This window comes from Loxodonta africana, chromosome 17 (assembly GCF_030014295.1).
Source record: "Loxodonta africana isolate mLoxAfr1 chromosome 17, mLoxAfr1.hap2, whole genome shotgun sequence".
NCBI classification, from domain to species: Eukaryota; Metazoa; Chordata; class Mammalia; order Proboscidea; family Elephantidae; genus Loxodonta; species Loxodonta africana.
The window spans coordinates 6876357-6894523 of record NC_087358.1 but is presented as its reverse complement, the minus strand read 5'-3'; the positions used below and the strand labels follow the sequence as shown (position 1 = coordinate 6894523).

The 18167-nt window shown below is 44.5% G+C and overlaps 1 protein-coding gene across 2 annotated transcripts in view; it reads right to left on the bottom strand.

Annotated features, from left to right (window-relative positions):
- The window catches only part of STK24 (serine/threonine kinase 24), a 142104-nt gene that overhangs the window by 27603 nt on the left and 96334 nt on the right, over positions 1-18167 (bottom strand). For both annotated transcript variants that reach the window (XM_064269975.1, XM_064269974.1), the window contains exon 3: positions 6613-6669. In XM_064269975.1, coding sequence (XP_064126045.1) covers positions 6613-6669 — 57 coding nt within the window. The remainder of the gene's footprint in view (positions 1-6612; positions 6670-18167) is intronic.

The following is an 18167-nucleotide window of genomic DNA, read 5'->3' as shown; positions in this document are numbered from 1 at the left end:
GTTAGGTTGCTAACCAAAATGCTGGCAGTTCAACATTAGCATCTTGGAAGAAAGGCCTAGCCATCTACTTCCAAACACTCAACCACTGAAAACCCTATGGAGCACAGCTCTACTCTAACACAGGTCCATCTGAGGTGCCTTGGAAGAAAGGCCCGGCCATTTACATCCAAGAACTGAGACACTTAAAACTCTAGGGAGCACAGCTCTACTCAGACATAAGTCCACCCCGAGGTGCCTCGGAAGAAAGGCCTGGCCATCTACGTGCAAACACTCAGCCACTGAGAGCCCCATGGAGCACAGTTCTACTCTGACACACACTGGAAGTCGACTCAAGAGCAACTGGTTGGTTTTTATTTCTGAAGGACTTCCCTTGTCAGCCCAGATATAAAGCTCGGGCTGCCTGTCCGATCATTTTAGCCTCACTGGAATTATGGTTTAGCCGGCAGCAGAAGAGATGACCAAGCAGCACCTATGTTCTCACATTTCTGACCTCAACTTTTGCTGATCATTTTTAGTTTTACCTTCCCTTATATGCTTACCTTATATTTTCAGGATTATAAAAAGCCAACTGCTTGGTCAATCAGCCTGCCAGGATTTACCCCCAATTTTAATTAAGATACTGTCCAAAAATTACCTCAGACTAGATAGCATGTCACACACTATGTTTCCACAAACCCATTTTTCCCTAATTTATTTGACCAAGAATCTAATTTCTAACACATATTGAAACTACTGTTCCAAAGAACACAATGCGGAAAATCCTGCCTTTTAACAAAGTGGTCATAAAATGTAGAAATTTTAATATTCGAAATGAGGAAACATACTTCTCTAATAATCTGGGCAAAGAAGGGAATGGAAGGAGGCAGAGATGCTGGAGTACGTGGTCACAGTCACAGTATCAGAGCAGAGAATGAAAAAAGACCCCAAAAAACCCAAACAGTGTCGTTGAGTCAATTCTGACTCATAGTGATCCTACAGAACAGAGCAGAACGGCCCCATAAGGCTTTCAAGGCTATAATCTTTACGGAAGCAGCCTGCCACATCTTCCTCCAGGGAGCGGCTGGTGGGTTTGAACCACCGACCTTTCAGTTAGCAACCAAGTGCTTTAACCAGAGAGCCACCAGGGTTCCTTGAAGGAGAAAAAAGTCCTTCAAAATCATGTGCTAGAGCACGGGTTCCATTTCCTCTTCCACCAAGTCTTTACCAAGCAGACAAGCAGACAAGCAGCAGTATTTGGCTAGACTTGGCCTTAGCCACCTACTCTTTCTATTATCAAGTTGCTGGAAAGGAACAGCAGAGAAGCCTGGTGTCATCACCAAGTGCAGAGAGGACAAAAGGCTGAGGAAACCAATTGAAAAACCTTCCCTGGATAATGAAGAGCTGGCTCTGTGATTAATATATGCACGGTTATACCCTCTCAAATCTAGTCTAAATGCAATCCATCACTGATTTATGGGGGGGGGGGGGGGTACTCTACTTGCTTGGTGTCAAAAATCACTGTAAAAAGTATTCAGCTGCTTTCCCCACCAGAGTTCCTCATCAAAGGCTAAGACCGGGCTGTTCTGATTTCTCCAAGCCATACGCTAGCATCTGCCACCATTACCATTTCTAGACAGTACAATCATGGTGGTCTCTGTCATTAAGAGGACTGGGGAATCTTCAAATAGGGGTTCACAAGAAAGACTCTAAGTAAGAAAAGTGAGACTGGATTCCGTCTACAGGTGACTTCCAGCTTCCCATCCCCCAAGACTGTTCCTCCCTTCTTCCTCTGTAACACAGCCTGTTAGTCCAGCAGACGGCCACCCAACCAGAAATGGCATTTCCCAGCCTCCGCAGCAGCAAGGCCTGGCTGTCTGACGTAGGTCCTGCCAGTGGAATCGAGCAGAAGGTACACGTGCTCCTTCCTGGTCTCGACCTGGAAACATTGGCAGCCGACAGGACAACTGAAGATCCTGTGGAAGCAATGGGCCACGGGTGGTAGAGCCATCCCACCAGCTGGGTCCCCGCTCACCCTGTGGACCAGAGCCCACTGACTGACTTAAAATAAAAAAAAGAAGAAGAAAAACAAACCCACTGTCCTCGAGTCGACTCCAACTCATACAACCCTATAGGACACAAGAGAACTACCCTATAGGACACAAGAAAACTGCCCTATAGGGTTTCCACGGAGCCGCTGGTGGAGTCAAACTGCCAGCCTTTTGGTTAGCAGTCGAATGTTAGCCACTGTGCCACAGTGGGAGGGGAATGAACTTCCATTTTGTTTGAGAGACTATTTGCGGACCACTATAACAGCAGGGGAGCCTGGTGGCACAGTGGTTAAGCGGTTAACCATTCGGCTACTTACCAAAAGGTCAGCAGTTCGAATCCACCAGTCACTCCCTGGAAATCCTACAGGGCAGTTCTACTCTGTCCTATAAGGTCGCTATGAGCAGAATCGTCTTATCAGCAACAGACTTGGACTTCTGGCTTGAGGACAGCAGGCTGACCTTGACATTAATGAATACACCATCTTTTTTTTAATCATGTTGAATAATCACTTTTGTCTGTCACACCTCTTTGCCTGACTGACCAATTTATACAGCACAGGTCCTTCTTAATTAGATTCCATGGTTGTTCCTTAGATTCTCTTGCATTACTGACTGACCTTTTAATCAGCTAAAAACCTTTCAGTCTCACGGCCCCTGTTGTTAATCCTCACCCCAACCGTCCAGGTCACCTCCCCCTCTGTGTTTTCCTCTGGAGCACCCTCGAGCGCACTACATAACTGACTGCCTCCCTGACTACACAGCAGCTCCATGAAGTGAGGCTCTTCTCCTGCTTTGTCAACTGCGGTGTCCCCAGCGGCTAGGACAACACCTGGCACGTGGCAGGACAAAAATATACTTGCTGAGTGAAAGGTGGTTTCACTCAGTAGGCTATAAAAATCAACCACATTTTAAGGTATGATGAAGTCTTCAATTACGTAAGATTTATACTCAAGTCACGGCACACTAGCGGCACATGGAACTTGAGAGATTATTGACAAAGGCAAAAAACTAACAATATAATCAAATTCACTATTAGACATGCTAAAAAAAAGCAATACTAGATGAAGGAGGGTGGCTATCTTACTGTCCCATGCTAAAAAAAAAAAAAAAAAAAACCCACTGCTGTCAAGTCAATTCTGACTCATAGTGACCCTACAGGGCAGAGGAGAACTGCCCCATAGGGTTTCCAAGGAGAGCCTGGTGAGTTTGAACTGCCAACCTTTTGGTTAGCAGCTGCAGCTCTTAATCACTACACCATCAGGGTTTCCGTCCCATGCCAAGGTATCACTAAAATTCAATGAGAGGAATCGAACTAATGTCTCGTGGCCTAAGTAAAAAGGTCTGATAACTACAATATAGAGTAAAAAAATGTAAAGCATGAAGTAGTATGTGAACTATAATTCAAACAATATAAAACACATATGCTCATGGCTAAGGACTAGGAGAGGCTACAAAGACAGCCATGCTGAAGAAGCAAGATTTCCTCAAACTTTTCTCTATTATACTATCTTCTCAATAATGTAGGATGAAATATACTTTGAAGTGGATAGAAATCTAGAGAATTTTTATTATTGAGTGCCTGAAGAGAAAAGATGAATCTAGAGAAAATAAACTGAAGAAAGAGATGATAAGATCGCCACACACAGGGGGGAACAGCAAAGAACTCCCCTTGAAGGAGAAGTAACTAGTCATCCTGTCCTTCTGTACGTCCTCTCATTTGTAAACTATCAGCATTATGCACCCTAAGAGTTAACATTTGAACTCTAAAAAAAAAAAAAGGCAAGGTTTTTTTTTTTTTTAAAGAAATGACCCTACGTATATTCAGCTACATGGTATCAAATCTTTACAAAGGACAATATTCTGTTGTTTTTTTAATTTCATAAACATATAAGCCCTTGTTGCTGTTGAGTCATTCCGACTCACAGCAACACTAAAGAACAGAGTAGAACTGCCCCATAGGGCTTCCAAGGAGTGGCTGGTGGATACAAACTGCTGATCTTTTGGTTAGCAGCCACGCTCTTAATCACTGCGCCACCAGGGATTCAAACATATAGATGGGGGGAAAAAAAAACCTATTGCTGTTGAGTCGATTCCAACTCATAGCGACCCTACCGGACAGAGTAGAACTGCCCCATAGGGTTTGCAAGAAGCTTCAGGATTTGAACTGTCAACCTTTTGGTTAGCAGCCAAACATGTAAACATGGAGCCACCAAAACCAAAAACCAAGCCCGTTGCTGTTCAGTTGATTCCAACTCATAGCGACCCTATAAGACAAAGTAGAACTGCCCCCATAGAGTTTCCAAGGAGTGCCCGGTGGATTTGAACTGCTGACCTTTTTTTGGTTAGCAGCCATAGTACTAAACCAACCAGTGCACCACCAGCTCCGCAAAAGACCCTCTTCAAAACTTCATCCTAATGGTTTTCAACAAATCAATTCTTGAATCCCACTGTTAAAGTCTGTCCTCTTTTATCACCAAGTGGAGGCAGACCAAAAGGAAGAAGGTATAAAATGGAGAAAAACACAGTGAAGTTACAGGTAAGAGAAGGACAGGGTGGGGTCAAGGAAAGCCACAGGCTTGTCTGCAGCTGGACAAAAGGAGGTTCAGAGCCCAGCTCTGGTATTTGCTGGCTAGTGCATCTAACCTGAGCAACTTCCTCTCCTCATCTATGAAAACGAGACAATTAGCAACACCTAAAAAGGAATGTCTGGTTCTTATCACCGGAATAGTTAAGGGAAGAAGAATGTACATTTGTCGGGCCCTCACACTCTAGGTCATGTTTTTTTTTAAAGTGCAGAGTTCCTAACTCCCTTCTTACTGTAATGCCTAAAACTGCACAAAGAGACTTCAGCTCCCAGCTCCAGAGAAAGTTATAACCAGATAAATTAAATTACTGTGGCATTAAGAATGAACGAGAGCGTTCGTGGACCAGAACTGCTGCTCTGAAGGACTCAATGTTAGAGAAATGAGTCCCTGCCACAAATAAAATTCATTTAAGGTAATAGTAAATCTAATTACCTGAAATGAAAGTAATTTTCTACATTCCCATAAGAATTAAAAAAAAAAATGAAAAGCCCTTTGTGTGTAGGTACAGAAAGGAACCAAAAGTAAGTCATAAAATTTACCTAGTTGTTTTGTTTCTTTCCCGTATTAGTATCTTCTTCATATCATATTACAGTAAATATTTTTCTTGAAATTTTTCTTTTAAATACTCTTTTGACCAATTACCTTTATAGTTTATATAATTATGCACCTTTCTAAATTGGATAAACAACCCAAAGGCCTTGTGGGGATACATCCGTTTTTAAGTTTACCTTCCAAAAAACTACCAATCATTATTATTACTATGAGCAAGATATACCTTTTTAATCGAAGGATGTTCCTTTCCTTACTGAATAAAATTGTATACACTAAACCAAACCAAAATCAAGCCCATAGCTGTCAAGTTGATTCTGACCCATGGCGACCCTATAGGACAGAGCAGAACGACCCCAAAGGGTTTGCAAGGAGCAGCTGGTGGATTCGAACCGATGACCTTCGGTTAGCAGCCAAGCTCTTAACCACTGGGCCACCAGGGCTCTGCATATAGACAATTAACTACTAAAAAATGGGCTTCATTCCACTTCCACGACGACGGCAGTGGAAAGCCAGAGACCTGCCATCCTGACAACTTCTGTCACACAAGAGCCGCCCTCTAACACTAAAATGTACGCTAGGCCTGTCTGGGAAATCACCGCCCATCCAAAGGCCGGGTTTTTTACAGGAGGGAGAGGAAAAGAGTGCTGACTGCATTGTTAACATTTGATCACCTCGGCAGGAATGAGACGGCAAGCGTTAAACAATGGCTAACAACCACAACAACAAATGTAGGATAAGTTTGAAATCGTCATCTGAGATTCACATTTAGCAGCAAAATTGTGGTTGTATTTTGGACTTTGACGGGAGACTCAAAATAACCAGTGTATCATAAACAGTGCTTAAATCATCCTTGAACCAGGGCTCCATGAAACACAGTATATATATACCCCAAAAAAAACTTTTTTTTTTTTTTTTAAATAAAGAACTTTGGTATTTTACATCGATAGTACTTCAATCATCAGACCATGCTTGTCACCTGCTCCTGAAATCACCTCCAGAGTAGTCCCCAAACTTAATTTTCAAAATTTCTAATTTTACGTTTAAGTGGAAATATTACACACCTATTTTGGAAGCTAAGGTACCACCTGAAGTATGAAACGATGATGGGTCATCAGCTCTGAAAGAGGGAACTCGTCTCGGCAAATAAGCTAACAAACTGTTGTTACACAATGCGATTCCAGGCAAAATCCTTCACGGCCTCTATGCATGAATCTGTTGGTTTCTGACACCGATTTTCCCACCACACGATAAATCTGGTTTCAAAAGTGGACCTATACTTTTCAGTAAGATGTAAGAAGCAAAAAATATACATCACAAGGACAAATTTGGTTCCTTTCTGTTTTAACTTAAAGGAAGAGGGAAATAAGAACCAGATACATACAGCACGATCTTTACAACCAAGCATCACAGAGAAGGCACTTTGGCGCGGCATGCGGCATGACACTTACCAGATCTAGTGCAGAGCCTCCACCGAGGTACTCCATTATTATCCACAACTTAGTATCCTACCAAAACAAAAAAAACGAGGGAATTATTTTAAAAACAAACTAGAAAACAGTAGTTTTTAAATAACAATATTTTTCGCTATTATTTTGGAACTAGAAAGAAAAGTCCGTCAAAGCGAGTACCGTATATTCAGTAAATCCCGGAGTGCGAGAAAGCCTCCCCTACCTGGTAGCAGCATTAGGGGGAAGTTTTTCAAAGTTTGGTAAGGGACCCTACATCAGGCTCTTCTACAGAGTTTGTTAAAAATGTAGATCCAGGCCCCATTCCAGACCTACTGAATCAGGATCTGGGAACAGGGAACCAGAGGTGTTCAGACCTCACCAGGTGAATCCCAAGGACTGCAATGTTTGAGAGCGAATCCCCGCAGTCAGCAAGTCACAGGGCCCACCCCACCTCTGTCAGCCAGGAGGTGCCCAAGCCCTCAGCAACAAAGAGGCAAGTACACTCCCCCTCCTGCCTGCCTGCAGTCCCCAGTACCTCAGTGTTTCCTGTGAGCAAAGGCAATGCTCCCTGGGGGAGAAGAAAGCCCCACAGGAGGACTGATTTGGTTCACCACTTGTTCTGCAGAAAGGCAACCAATTTCCAATACCCCCCAAATCCATGGTACTTTCTTCACTCTCGTTTGGATGAAGGCAAATGGGCATCAAGGAGCTATTCGGGAAAGCAGGCCCCAGGCCTAACAACCTGTCCTTTCAGCTCCGCACCTCACACACAATGCCCGACTCGTGCGTCTTTTTCCCTTGTCACCCTTGAAGCCACTCAGCCCTCTTCATGGTTTCCAGAGTGCTCTTTTTAAAACACAAATCCCAAAGTGCTAGTCCCTTAAAAACAAACAAACAAACAACCCCATCACTTTCTGCGAAGGAAGAGTCTGCATGGTAGCCAGGAGCACGTGGCTTGGTGAGCCAGACCAGGGTTTAAATCCTGACTCCCCCTGTACTTGCACTGATAATTACTGGCAATTGGAATGCAAAAGTTGGAAACAAAGAAGAAGGATCAGTAGTTGGAAAATATGGCCTTGGTGATAGAAACAATGCCAGAGATCGAATGATAGAATTTTGCAAGACCAACGACTTCTTCATTGCAAATACCTTCTTTCACCAACACAAACGGCAACTGTGCACATGGACCTCGCCAGATGGAACATAAGAGAAATCAAATTGACTACACCTGTGGAAAGAGACAATGAAAAAGCTCAATATCATCAGTCAGAACAAGGCCAGAGACCTACTGTGGAACAGACCATCAATTGCTCATATCCAAGTTCAAGCTCAAACTGAAGAAAATCAGAGCAAGTCCACGAGAGCCAAAATATGACCTTGAGTATATCCCACCTGAATTTAGAGACCATCTGAAGAAAAGATTTGACGCACTGAACACTAGTGACCAAGCACTAGACGAGCTGTGGAATGACATCAAGGACATCATCCATGAAGAAAGCAAGAGGTCACTGAAAAGAAAGAGAAGACCAAGATGGATGTCAGAGGAGACTCTGAAACTTGCTCTTGAATGTCGAGCAGCTAAAGCAAAAGGAAGAATTGATGAAGTGAAAGAACTGAACTGAAGATTTCAAAGGGCATCTTGAGGTGACAAGGTAAAATATTGTAATGACATGTGCAAAGAGCTGGAGATGGAAAGCCAAGTGGGAAGAACACGCTCAGTGTTTCTCAAGCTGAAAGACCTGAAGAAAAAATTCAAGCCTCGAGTTGCAATAGTGAAGGATTCTATGGCAAAAATATTAGACGACACAGGAAGCATCAAAAGAAGATGGAAGAAACATAGAGTCATTACACCAAAAAGAATTAGTCAATGTTCAACCATTTCAAGAGGTTGCATATGATCAGGAACCGATGGTACTGAAGGAAGAAGTCCAAGCTGCTCTGAAGGCACTGGCAAAAAACAAGGCTCCAGGAACTGATGGAATATCAATTGAGATGTTTCAACAAACAGATGCAGCGCTGGAGGTGCTCACTCGTCTATGCCAAAGAAATATGGAAGACAGCTTCCTGGCCAACTGACTGAAGAGATCCATATTTATGCCTATTCCCAAGAAAGGTGATCCAACCAAACGTGGAAATTACAGAACAATAGCATATGCAAGCAAAATTTTGCTGAAGATCATTCAAAAACGGCTGCAGCAGTATATCGACAGGGAGCTGCCAGAAATTCAAGCCCGTTTCAGAAGAGGGCATGGAACCAGGGATATCATTGCTGATGTCAGACAGATCCTGGCTGAAAGCAGAAAATACCAGAAGGATGTTTATCTGTGTTTTATTGACTATGCAAAGGCATTCAACTGCGTGGATCATAACAAATTACGGATAACATTGTGAAGAATGGGAATTCCAGAACACTTAATTGTGCTCATGAAGAACCTGTACATAGATCAAGAGGCAGCTGTTCAGACAAAACAAGTGGCTACTGATTGGTTTAAAGTCAGGAAAGGCGTCCATCAGGGTTGTACTCTTTCACCATACCTATTCAGTCTGTATGCTGAGCAAATAATCCGAGAAGCTGGACTATATGAAGAAGAACGGGGCATCAGGATTGGAGGAAGGCTCATTAACAACCTGCGTTATGCAGATGACACAACCTTGCTTGCTGAAAGTGAAGAGGACTTGAAGCACTTACAAATGAAGATCAAAGACCACAGCCCTCAGTATGGGTTACACCTCAGCATAAAGAAAACAAAAATCCTCACAACTGGACCAATGAACAACATCATGATAAATGGAGAAAAGATTGAAGTTGTCCAGGATTTCATTTTCCTTGGATCCACAATCAACAGCATTGGAAGCAGCCGTCAAGAAATCAAAAGGCTCATTGCATTGGGCAAATCTGCTGCAAAGGACCTCTTTAAAGTGTTGAAGAGCAAAGATGTCACCCTGAAGACTAAGGTGCGCCTAACCCAAGCCATGGTATTTTCAATCGCATCATATGCATGTGAAAGCTGGACAATGAATAAGGAAGACCGAAGAAGAACTGACGCCTTTGAATTGTGGTGTTGGCAAAAAATATTGAATATACCATGGACTGCCAAGAGAATGAACAAATTTGTCTTAGAAATACAGCCAGAATGCTCCTTAGAGGCAAGGATGGCGAGACTGCGTCTTACATACTTTGGACATGTTGTCTGGACAGATCAATTCCTGGAGAAGGACATCATGCTTGGCAGAGTACAGAGTCAGCGGAAAAAGAGGAAGACCCTCAACAAGGTGGACTGAGACAGCAACTGCAGAGATTAGCTCAAGCATAACAACGATTGTGAGGATGGCTCAGGACCGGGCAGTGTTTTGTTCTGTTGTACGTAGGGTCGCTGTGAGTCGGAACCGACTCGATGGCACCTAACAACAACAATAATCCCCTGTACTGTCTGAGCAACCCAGGAAACGTCCCTCTCTAAGCTTCCCACTCAGTGCTTAAGCAAAAAGCCTGACCCAAAGTAAGCAACCATGTAAGCCATAGCTAGTAACATCAATTAGGAGAAGGACAGTGGTGGCTCAATAGTGGAATTCTTGCTCCCCACGTGGGAGACCCAGGTTCAATTCCCAGCCAATGTGCCTCATGCTCAGCTACCACTCATCTGTCAGAGGAGGCTTGTGTGTTGCTATGATGCTGAACAGGTTTCAATGGAGCTTCAAGACTAAGACTAGGAAGAAAGGGCTGGCAATCTACTTCCAAAAATCAGCCAACAAAAACCCTATGGGTAATAATGGTCCGATACTCAACCTGCATTTCGTTCTATATGCACGGAGTCACCATGAGTAGGAGGCCAACTCAACAACAGCTAACAACATCAGTAACTGTAATACCACTGGTGGTGTTCACAAGTGCACCCACATCAGCAAGCTTCACTGCCTCCTCAGTACCACATGGTAGCTTCTATATGTTATCAAATAAAAGAAAACCTTTCTGAGGCTCCTGGGCACCTTCGGGATAGATCTGAGCCCTGGCTCTTGAGAATACCACCAAGCAGGCCCCTCACCAAGCCACCATTCTCACTCCAGTCCCTGATGCACTGAGCCTGCTCCTCTTGAGTAGGTCGTCATTTCTCAGGCCTTTCTGCTTGTGCCGTTTCCTCAAGTCAGAAAAACTTTCCTTGACCTGCCTTGAGTCTCCCATACTCTGCAGACTTTTACTTTAGCACCTATTGGTCTGGCTTTAAGTTTACTTGTCTGTATTTCCCAGTTAACAGTAAACTAAAGTGTCTGGGGACAGTGCCTGGCATGTTGAAGCTGAATAAATGTCAATTATGGACCCCTGTCATCACGAAAGGGTCAATCAGGCTGACTGTGTATTAACTTTCAGGAGGTACTGATACATAAACTACCTGGAAAAGAAATTCCTTTTAAAACTTAAAAAATTCTGCCATCTGGAGTTAATTCTATGATATTCTAAACGAACAGTCCAATTTTCCTACAGATAGAATACTTTCTCAGGCTTTTAAACACCCCAAGTTTATTTGTTATTAGGTTTTACAGGTATAATAAAGCCAATTTCATTCTAGACTGGAAAAGGCCTTAAACAAGGTGTTTGGGACCCACCTTAGGGAAAAAAGCACTTCACTCATTCACTCGGCACTGGAGTTGGGAAGATCTGTTGGAGATCAGCACCTGCCTTGAAAAGGCTCAATTACCTCTGATTCTGTTTTTAATTTTAAAAATCCTATCAGAAACAAGTACTCTTCAACCCAAATACACTCAAGTGTGGATTTCAATGACACCTGCTCTCTGTTTAATGTTTGCGTTGTTCTTCTGTTTAACGTTTGCATTGTTCTTTCTAGGCAATGCGAAAGCATCCTGTCTGATAACCAGAATAAACTATTCCAGGTCAGACCAATACCATCCTGGATGACACTGGAACTCTAAATTGTTTCTCAACAAAAATGACCTGGTACTTTACACCAAGTATAAATATCTATTGCCACGCCCCTTTTTATGGCTGCTATTTACGCCAGCCCCATCCTTCTTATTTCATGGGCCTTAAGGGAGGGTCTGGGAACAGTGAGACAAGCCCTCCACAGGTGGGTGACCTCTCCTACCTCCACACATCTGCGGCCAGCTGTGCAACGCTACGCCCTGGGAAGAAATCTTTTGCTGACTCCAGAGGTGTCCGAGTCACCACACAGCTTCTTGACGCAGCCAGATGCCAGTGCGCCACACCCTCAGCCATTCCAAGCTCCGTCCTCCTTGGACGCTTCCCAGCTACCCTCTTCCCAAATCCCAGTTAGTCCAGCAGGAAACAGACTGACCCATTAAACATGCCACTGTCTTCTCTCGGGGGAGCCGTAATAGGAGGTCAGCTGACCCACCCACTTTTTGGTGTTCTCCTAAGGCCACAGAGGGCACTTAAGCAACAGCAGAACAACTGGGAAACCAGATGCTCGGCAGCTCAAAGGGTAAAACCGCGCCCTTTCATTATAAAGGCTTTGTCCTTCCTAGAAAGGAAGGAGCCCAAGCCAGCTCGGCTTCTATTTTTATCTAGCTCATTCCTCGCACCAGCCATGTTTCCCAAACAAGGGTCCACCAGACTAGAGGGCACTTGGTTACACTGTTTTGGAGTCATTTACTCAGGTCACAGCATTTTAAATACCTTGACTAGGTCCTATGACTAATGTATTTCTGTCACTGGTTCCACCCGGAATCAGGGAAGGGGAAATGGCACCATAAAAAGTTCCACTGATTGCCACCACTCTCTGCTGAACCTGCTTTTCAACTTCACTGGGTGTGCCCATCATCCCAGCCACTGAAATCCAGTCTGTGTGAAAACTCGGCAATACCCCTCCATATGTGGGGTCACCGCCCCCGGCACTCTTCTGCTCTCTTTCCACCATATTTGACATCACTAACCCACAACCTGGTGTAAGGCTTATCGTTGGCTCACTCTACTTCTGCTCCGCAGGCTCCAATATCTAATGGGAAATCTGAATTGTCCTTGGGGGGGGGGGCTTCTCTTCCACCTCCTCTCCGATGCAGCCCCCCGGTCTCTCTGTAGTCTGAAGGAACACTGAGCAGCCTCTCTCTCCATAGTCTGAGGGAACACTGAGCAGCCTCTCTCTCCATAGTCTGAAGGAACACTGAGCAGCCTCTCTCTCCATAGTCTGAGGGGACACTGAGCAGCCTCTCTCTTTATTCTGAAGGAACACTGAACAGCCTCTCCCTCTGCAGTCTGAGGAGACACTGAGCGGCCTCTCCCTCCGTAGTCTGAGGGGGCACTGAGCTGCCTCTCCCTCCGTAGTCTGAGGGGACACTGAGCAGCCTCTCTCTCTGTAGTCTGAGGGGACACTGAGCACACTCTCCCTCTGCAGTCTGAGGGGACATGGAGCAGCCTCTCCCTCTGTAGTCTGAGGGGACACTGAGCAGCCTCTCCCTCTGCAGTCTGAGGAGACAATGAACGGCTGCTCAGGTGTCAGGCACAGGGAAGTGAGCTAGTTCCCTACCCGTAGAGAGCTTGCTTTCTAGAGTTGAAGACAGACCTTCAACAATTGTTCAACAAACCCTAATTCTCACGAGTGCTATAAAGAACAGCTGGTGTCATGAGACAGTATGGCAGGGGACCCACAGATCTGAGAGTCAGCAGCCAAGCGCTTTTTAAGCTGAACCCCAATGATGAGCTGGCACTAGGGACTGAAGGCGAAGGAGGTGGGCGGGTACAAGGGAGGAATATGCACATCAGACAGAAGAGGTCAAGTGTGATGCTGTAGGCAAGGAAGAAGCCTGACAATCCAAGGACCTAATGGTGGAGAGCGTGCAAGTAGGAAGCCAAGTTGGAGTCTGATCTGAAGCAAAGCGAGAAACGTCATTTCCTCCTCATCCTCTCCACACCCCACAGATGGTACCGAGTTCTAGCACCTACATGCTTCCACACAAGCTGCTCCCTCTACCAGGAGATATCCTGCCCCTCAGCCCCATTCAAGACACAGCTCAAAGGGTTGCTCCTCTGGGCATCCCTCTCCCCTATTCCATTCTCCGGGCCCAAATGTCTGTCCTCACTTTTCTCCCTGCCTCAGAGAAGGAGGTACACCTCATCTTCCTTCTAAGAAGATTCTCACCAACACTGTTCTTCATTCACCCACCACCTCTCATTCTCATGCATGACCCCGCCACTCAATTAGTGACCTTCGCTTGAACACTTCCATTCTCCCCAAAACTCCATTCCTCTGTTCTCAGTTATTCTCTAGTTCTCTATACCTGTCCCGTGGCCCTGTAAACCTGTTGCCATAGAGTCAATTTCAACTCACAGCAACCCTATAGGACAGAGAAGAACTGCCCCATAGGGTTTCCAAGGAGCAGATGGTAGATTCGAACTGCCGACCTTTTGGTTAGCAGGTGAGCTCTTAACCACCGTGCCACCAGGGATCCTCCCATAGCCCCAGTGGGCCGTAAAGTTACAGGTTCTACTTTGCTCCTTCCCCTTGTAGCTAGAATTCCCAAACTCTAGCCTCCACCTGTTGGTTTCTCATTGCTAACAAAATGGGAGTTATGACTAAGAGAGTAGGGTGCTAAAAAGAGAAGGGTGCTAAGAATAAACTTTGCCTACCCAACAATTTGAATGAGGATAGAGATGTTGTGGACATTGAGAAAATGGGGATACGGTGAAGGACAGATCTTGGAATCTGTCTGGTACAGAATCCCCTAGTGCAGATAAATAGCCTGAGCCATGTCAATATTGCACACCTACAGTACCACACCTCAAATGCCAGAGATACTCTCAGCACAGGTGCCAGAAAAGTCTCTTAAATTTGCCATCAGTCATGAACTCAGGTAGTAATTTCTATGACCAACAATCCTAAAACAGGAAATGTTTGAAAGGGAGTAAATGGATAAGCTCAGGCAAGTGGTAAAATGTGCTCTAGACATTCTAGGCAAAGTAATCCCTCCAATGATGTGGCAGGTTTCTCAACCCCTGTACAACTGACACTCGGAGCTGGGTAATTCTTTGTTGGGGAGCTGTCTTGTGTACTGCAGGGTGTTTAACAGTATTCCTGGCCTCTACCCACTAGATGACAGGAGCACCACCAACACTACCCCTCCCACCTTGTGACAACCGAAAAACGGCTCCAAATGCTGCCAAATGTCCCCTGGGGATAAAATCACACCCAAGAACCACTGAACTACCTAACCAATGTTGATAAAGCTTGAAGTGGTTTCTGGGCCAGAAGTTGTTGTTGTTAGGTGCCACTGAGTCGAGTCAGTTCTGACTCGTAGCAACCCTACATATGAAATAAACGCTGCCCAGTCCTGGGCCATACTCATAATTATTGCTGTTTGCACCCATTGTTGCAGCCACTGTGTCAACCCACTTCGTTGAGGGTCTTCCTCTTTTTCACTAACTGTCTACTCTACCAAGCATGATGTCCTTCTCCAGGGACCAGTCCCTCCTGATAACATGTCCAAAGTATATGAGACAAAGTGCCAACCTGTAACTCTCCTTATTCTTGGCACAGACTATTCTGCACATACCCGAAAGCTCCTGCTGGAAGACTACACTAATTCACAGTGAGACACTGGACAAGTCACTTAAGTCCTCTACATTTCATTTTAGAGTCCTTACCCATAAAAACATTGTAATAATACTTGAGCTTCTAAACCTCACAGTCCAACCAACAATAAAATGAGAGAATGAAAGTCAAAGCATTTTGCAAAAGTTCTAGGTACTAAACAAACACAAAGAACTATTAGCTTTATCACCATAAATGTCTAAAAATAACCTGGTTAAACCAATATTGTCCAATTAATGAAACTAAATGGCGTTTTCTTTGCACGCAGTTTGTGGGCAAAATAAAATCTGCAGCAATCCATATGCATCCTACAACAGAATGAAGAAGAATAATAACGATTGCCCTACAAGCCTTGAGGCAAGAGTGTCTGACAAGCAGTGTCTGGTAAAGGCACACAGTTACCCTGCTCTCAGGGAGGGACCACGCGCTGCCACTTGCCAAGATATATTAATTACTGCCCTCACAAAACCTTCCAAATTGTGACTTCTGAGCTGCTTGTTCTCTAAGACACAAATCATAAGACTTCTTAAAAATGACTTTAGGATAAAAATGACCTCAAAAATATAAAATATGAATGGCCTCAGGATACAATTTTCTCCTAAGAAAAAGACTGATTGTTTCATTAACTAAATAAATTCAGGATTCAAAATTTAAAAGGTACCAAACATGTATACAGTGAAAAATTACCCTCCCACCCCTGGCCCCTAGCTGTCCAGCCCCACCCCCTCAACCACAGTTACCAGGAATTACATGGCCTTAGAGAAATATTTTATGCATATGCAAGGAAATACATATAAAATGTTTTCCCTTTTAACCCAAATGGTAGCATTCTATACAACCTTGCTGTTTACTTAAAGTTTCTTAGCGAACACGCCACATCTGTCCATTAAGGATTTTCTCATTATTTGACTGACCCCATCCCCTGTTCATGGACATTGGGTTGCTCCCATTCTTCTGCTATCATGAGCAAGGAAGCAATGAAGAACCGTATTCAAGCGTCATTTCTGCCCGTGCCTCGAAGCCCAACTGCTGGGTCAGAGGGAATCCGTTTGAATTTTAATAGGTAATAGCAAATTGCTCTCCAAGGAGGTTATCCCACTTCATACAGTCTCCGGCAACGTAGGAGAAGGCTAATTTTCCCTTTCCTTTGAGAACACAGTGTGATCAAATTTTATTTTCTTTTGATCATCAGTCCACAGATTGAAAAAAAAAAACCCACCTAGAATTGGTTCCTGAAAGCTGTGGCTCCCACACTCAGTGTTCCTTACAATATCAATCCTCAGAGGAACCTGACAGATACCGGGAGACTATGGAGTTTAAAAAACTAAATGAAAAAGAGTGGATGCCACACTGTTAACAATGAACGTGATTAAAGTATAAATTCTAAAGTGAAGTTTAAACTTTGCTTTACATATGCTTTGCATTCTGAGGCCTCCGTAACTCATCAACCTTAACAAGAAGCTCTGACCAAGATGCATAAGCTTTATTAAAACAATTTGGGGTCACAAGCGTCAACAACATTTTAAGTGAACCTTTTTGCTAAGATGGTGTCCAAAAAGCACAAAATACGCAGACCTGAGTTTGACTCCTGCCTCTGATTCTCACCAGCCACGGGGTCCCTCAGACAAGTCCCTTAGCCTCTGTGGGCCTCAGTTTTCCCATCTGAACACGAGACTAAAGAGCCCTCACCCCAGAGGATCGCTAAAAAGATGAGGTGGTGGTGCCTGGCACACAATTAGTGCCCAGAGCATTTTAGTTATTGCTGTATTACTATACTAACTTTAGGGTATTAATATACCCCATTTGAACCCCAGGCCCACCAGGAGGCTTGTCAAACTGGGAGACCAAAAAAAAAAAAGCAAATCCAACCACTACCTCATTTTATAGTCAAAGCAAATCCGTTGGGACAAGGTATGTGTTTCTGGCAGACACACGGAGAGTGGAAGACAGGAGGGGAGGGTGGGGGGTGGGGAGGGTGGGGATAGCAATCCTGTGCAGCTGACGTAATCGAGAATGAGACGAAAAGCTCTGGGACACAGACCCATCAATGCCAGCCTGTTGGGTCTAAATTTAATAAGCAATGGAGAATCAGCATACTTTTGGCCAAGAGAATAAATGATCAGAGGTGCCTCAGGATCACTGACCTAGCCGCTGTTTACACAATAGGCTGAGTGGGAAATCAAAGTGGGATGATCAATCAGAAAACAAATGGAGAGTCATGCAGGAAGTGCAGTGATTGAGAGTCCACAATGGCCGGATGGTGGAAGAGAGAAGCCAGAATCACAGACAACCCACTGTTCTGAGCCCAAGTACACGGTGACTCCATGAACAGAAACAGGAAAGTCAAAAGAGTGTGGCTGGGTGGGCATGAAAGGGAAGGAGAGAAAGCTCCTGGCATTTCTGAGATACTGATGGGACATCCTGGTGAATACAACTGAGCAACAGCCAGGAACGGAGATCTAAAGTTCCTGCAAGAGAGAGACCATGACAGAGACGATAACTGATGCTCTGAGGGTGAGTAATATTACTAAATTTTTAACTGATGGGGTGCTCTCCACATATGCGAGCTACCCCGGGGAAGTAAAGACTGGCTACGGTCACTTAACTTACCCCTAGTTACCATGACGACCCTATACCACAAAACCAAACCCGCTGCTGTCACAGCACCTTTCAATTGTACTCAAGTACTCAGGGTGCAAAACATGGGTCTTGGCCTCAAAAAACATACTTAATCATTCTTGTGTCTCAGAGGTGCTAGGATTTCTCAAAACATTCATCCAGTCCATAGCACACCTGCTATGTGTGAGGGGCTACAGCCCCAGCTGTAGAATCGAACCCGGAGAGCGAAAGGCTGTGTCGGCACGACACCCCATAAGTCCTACTACAAATCCCAGAGGCCTCCAGGACAGGAGCCGTCTTGGAAAGCTGCTGCATGAACGCCTTAGTTAACATATCCCTGCCTATGCCTATGAATAAATATGAGTCTTTTCCCGCCCA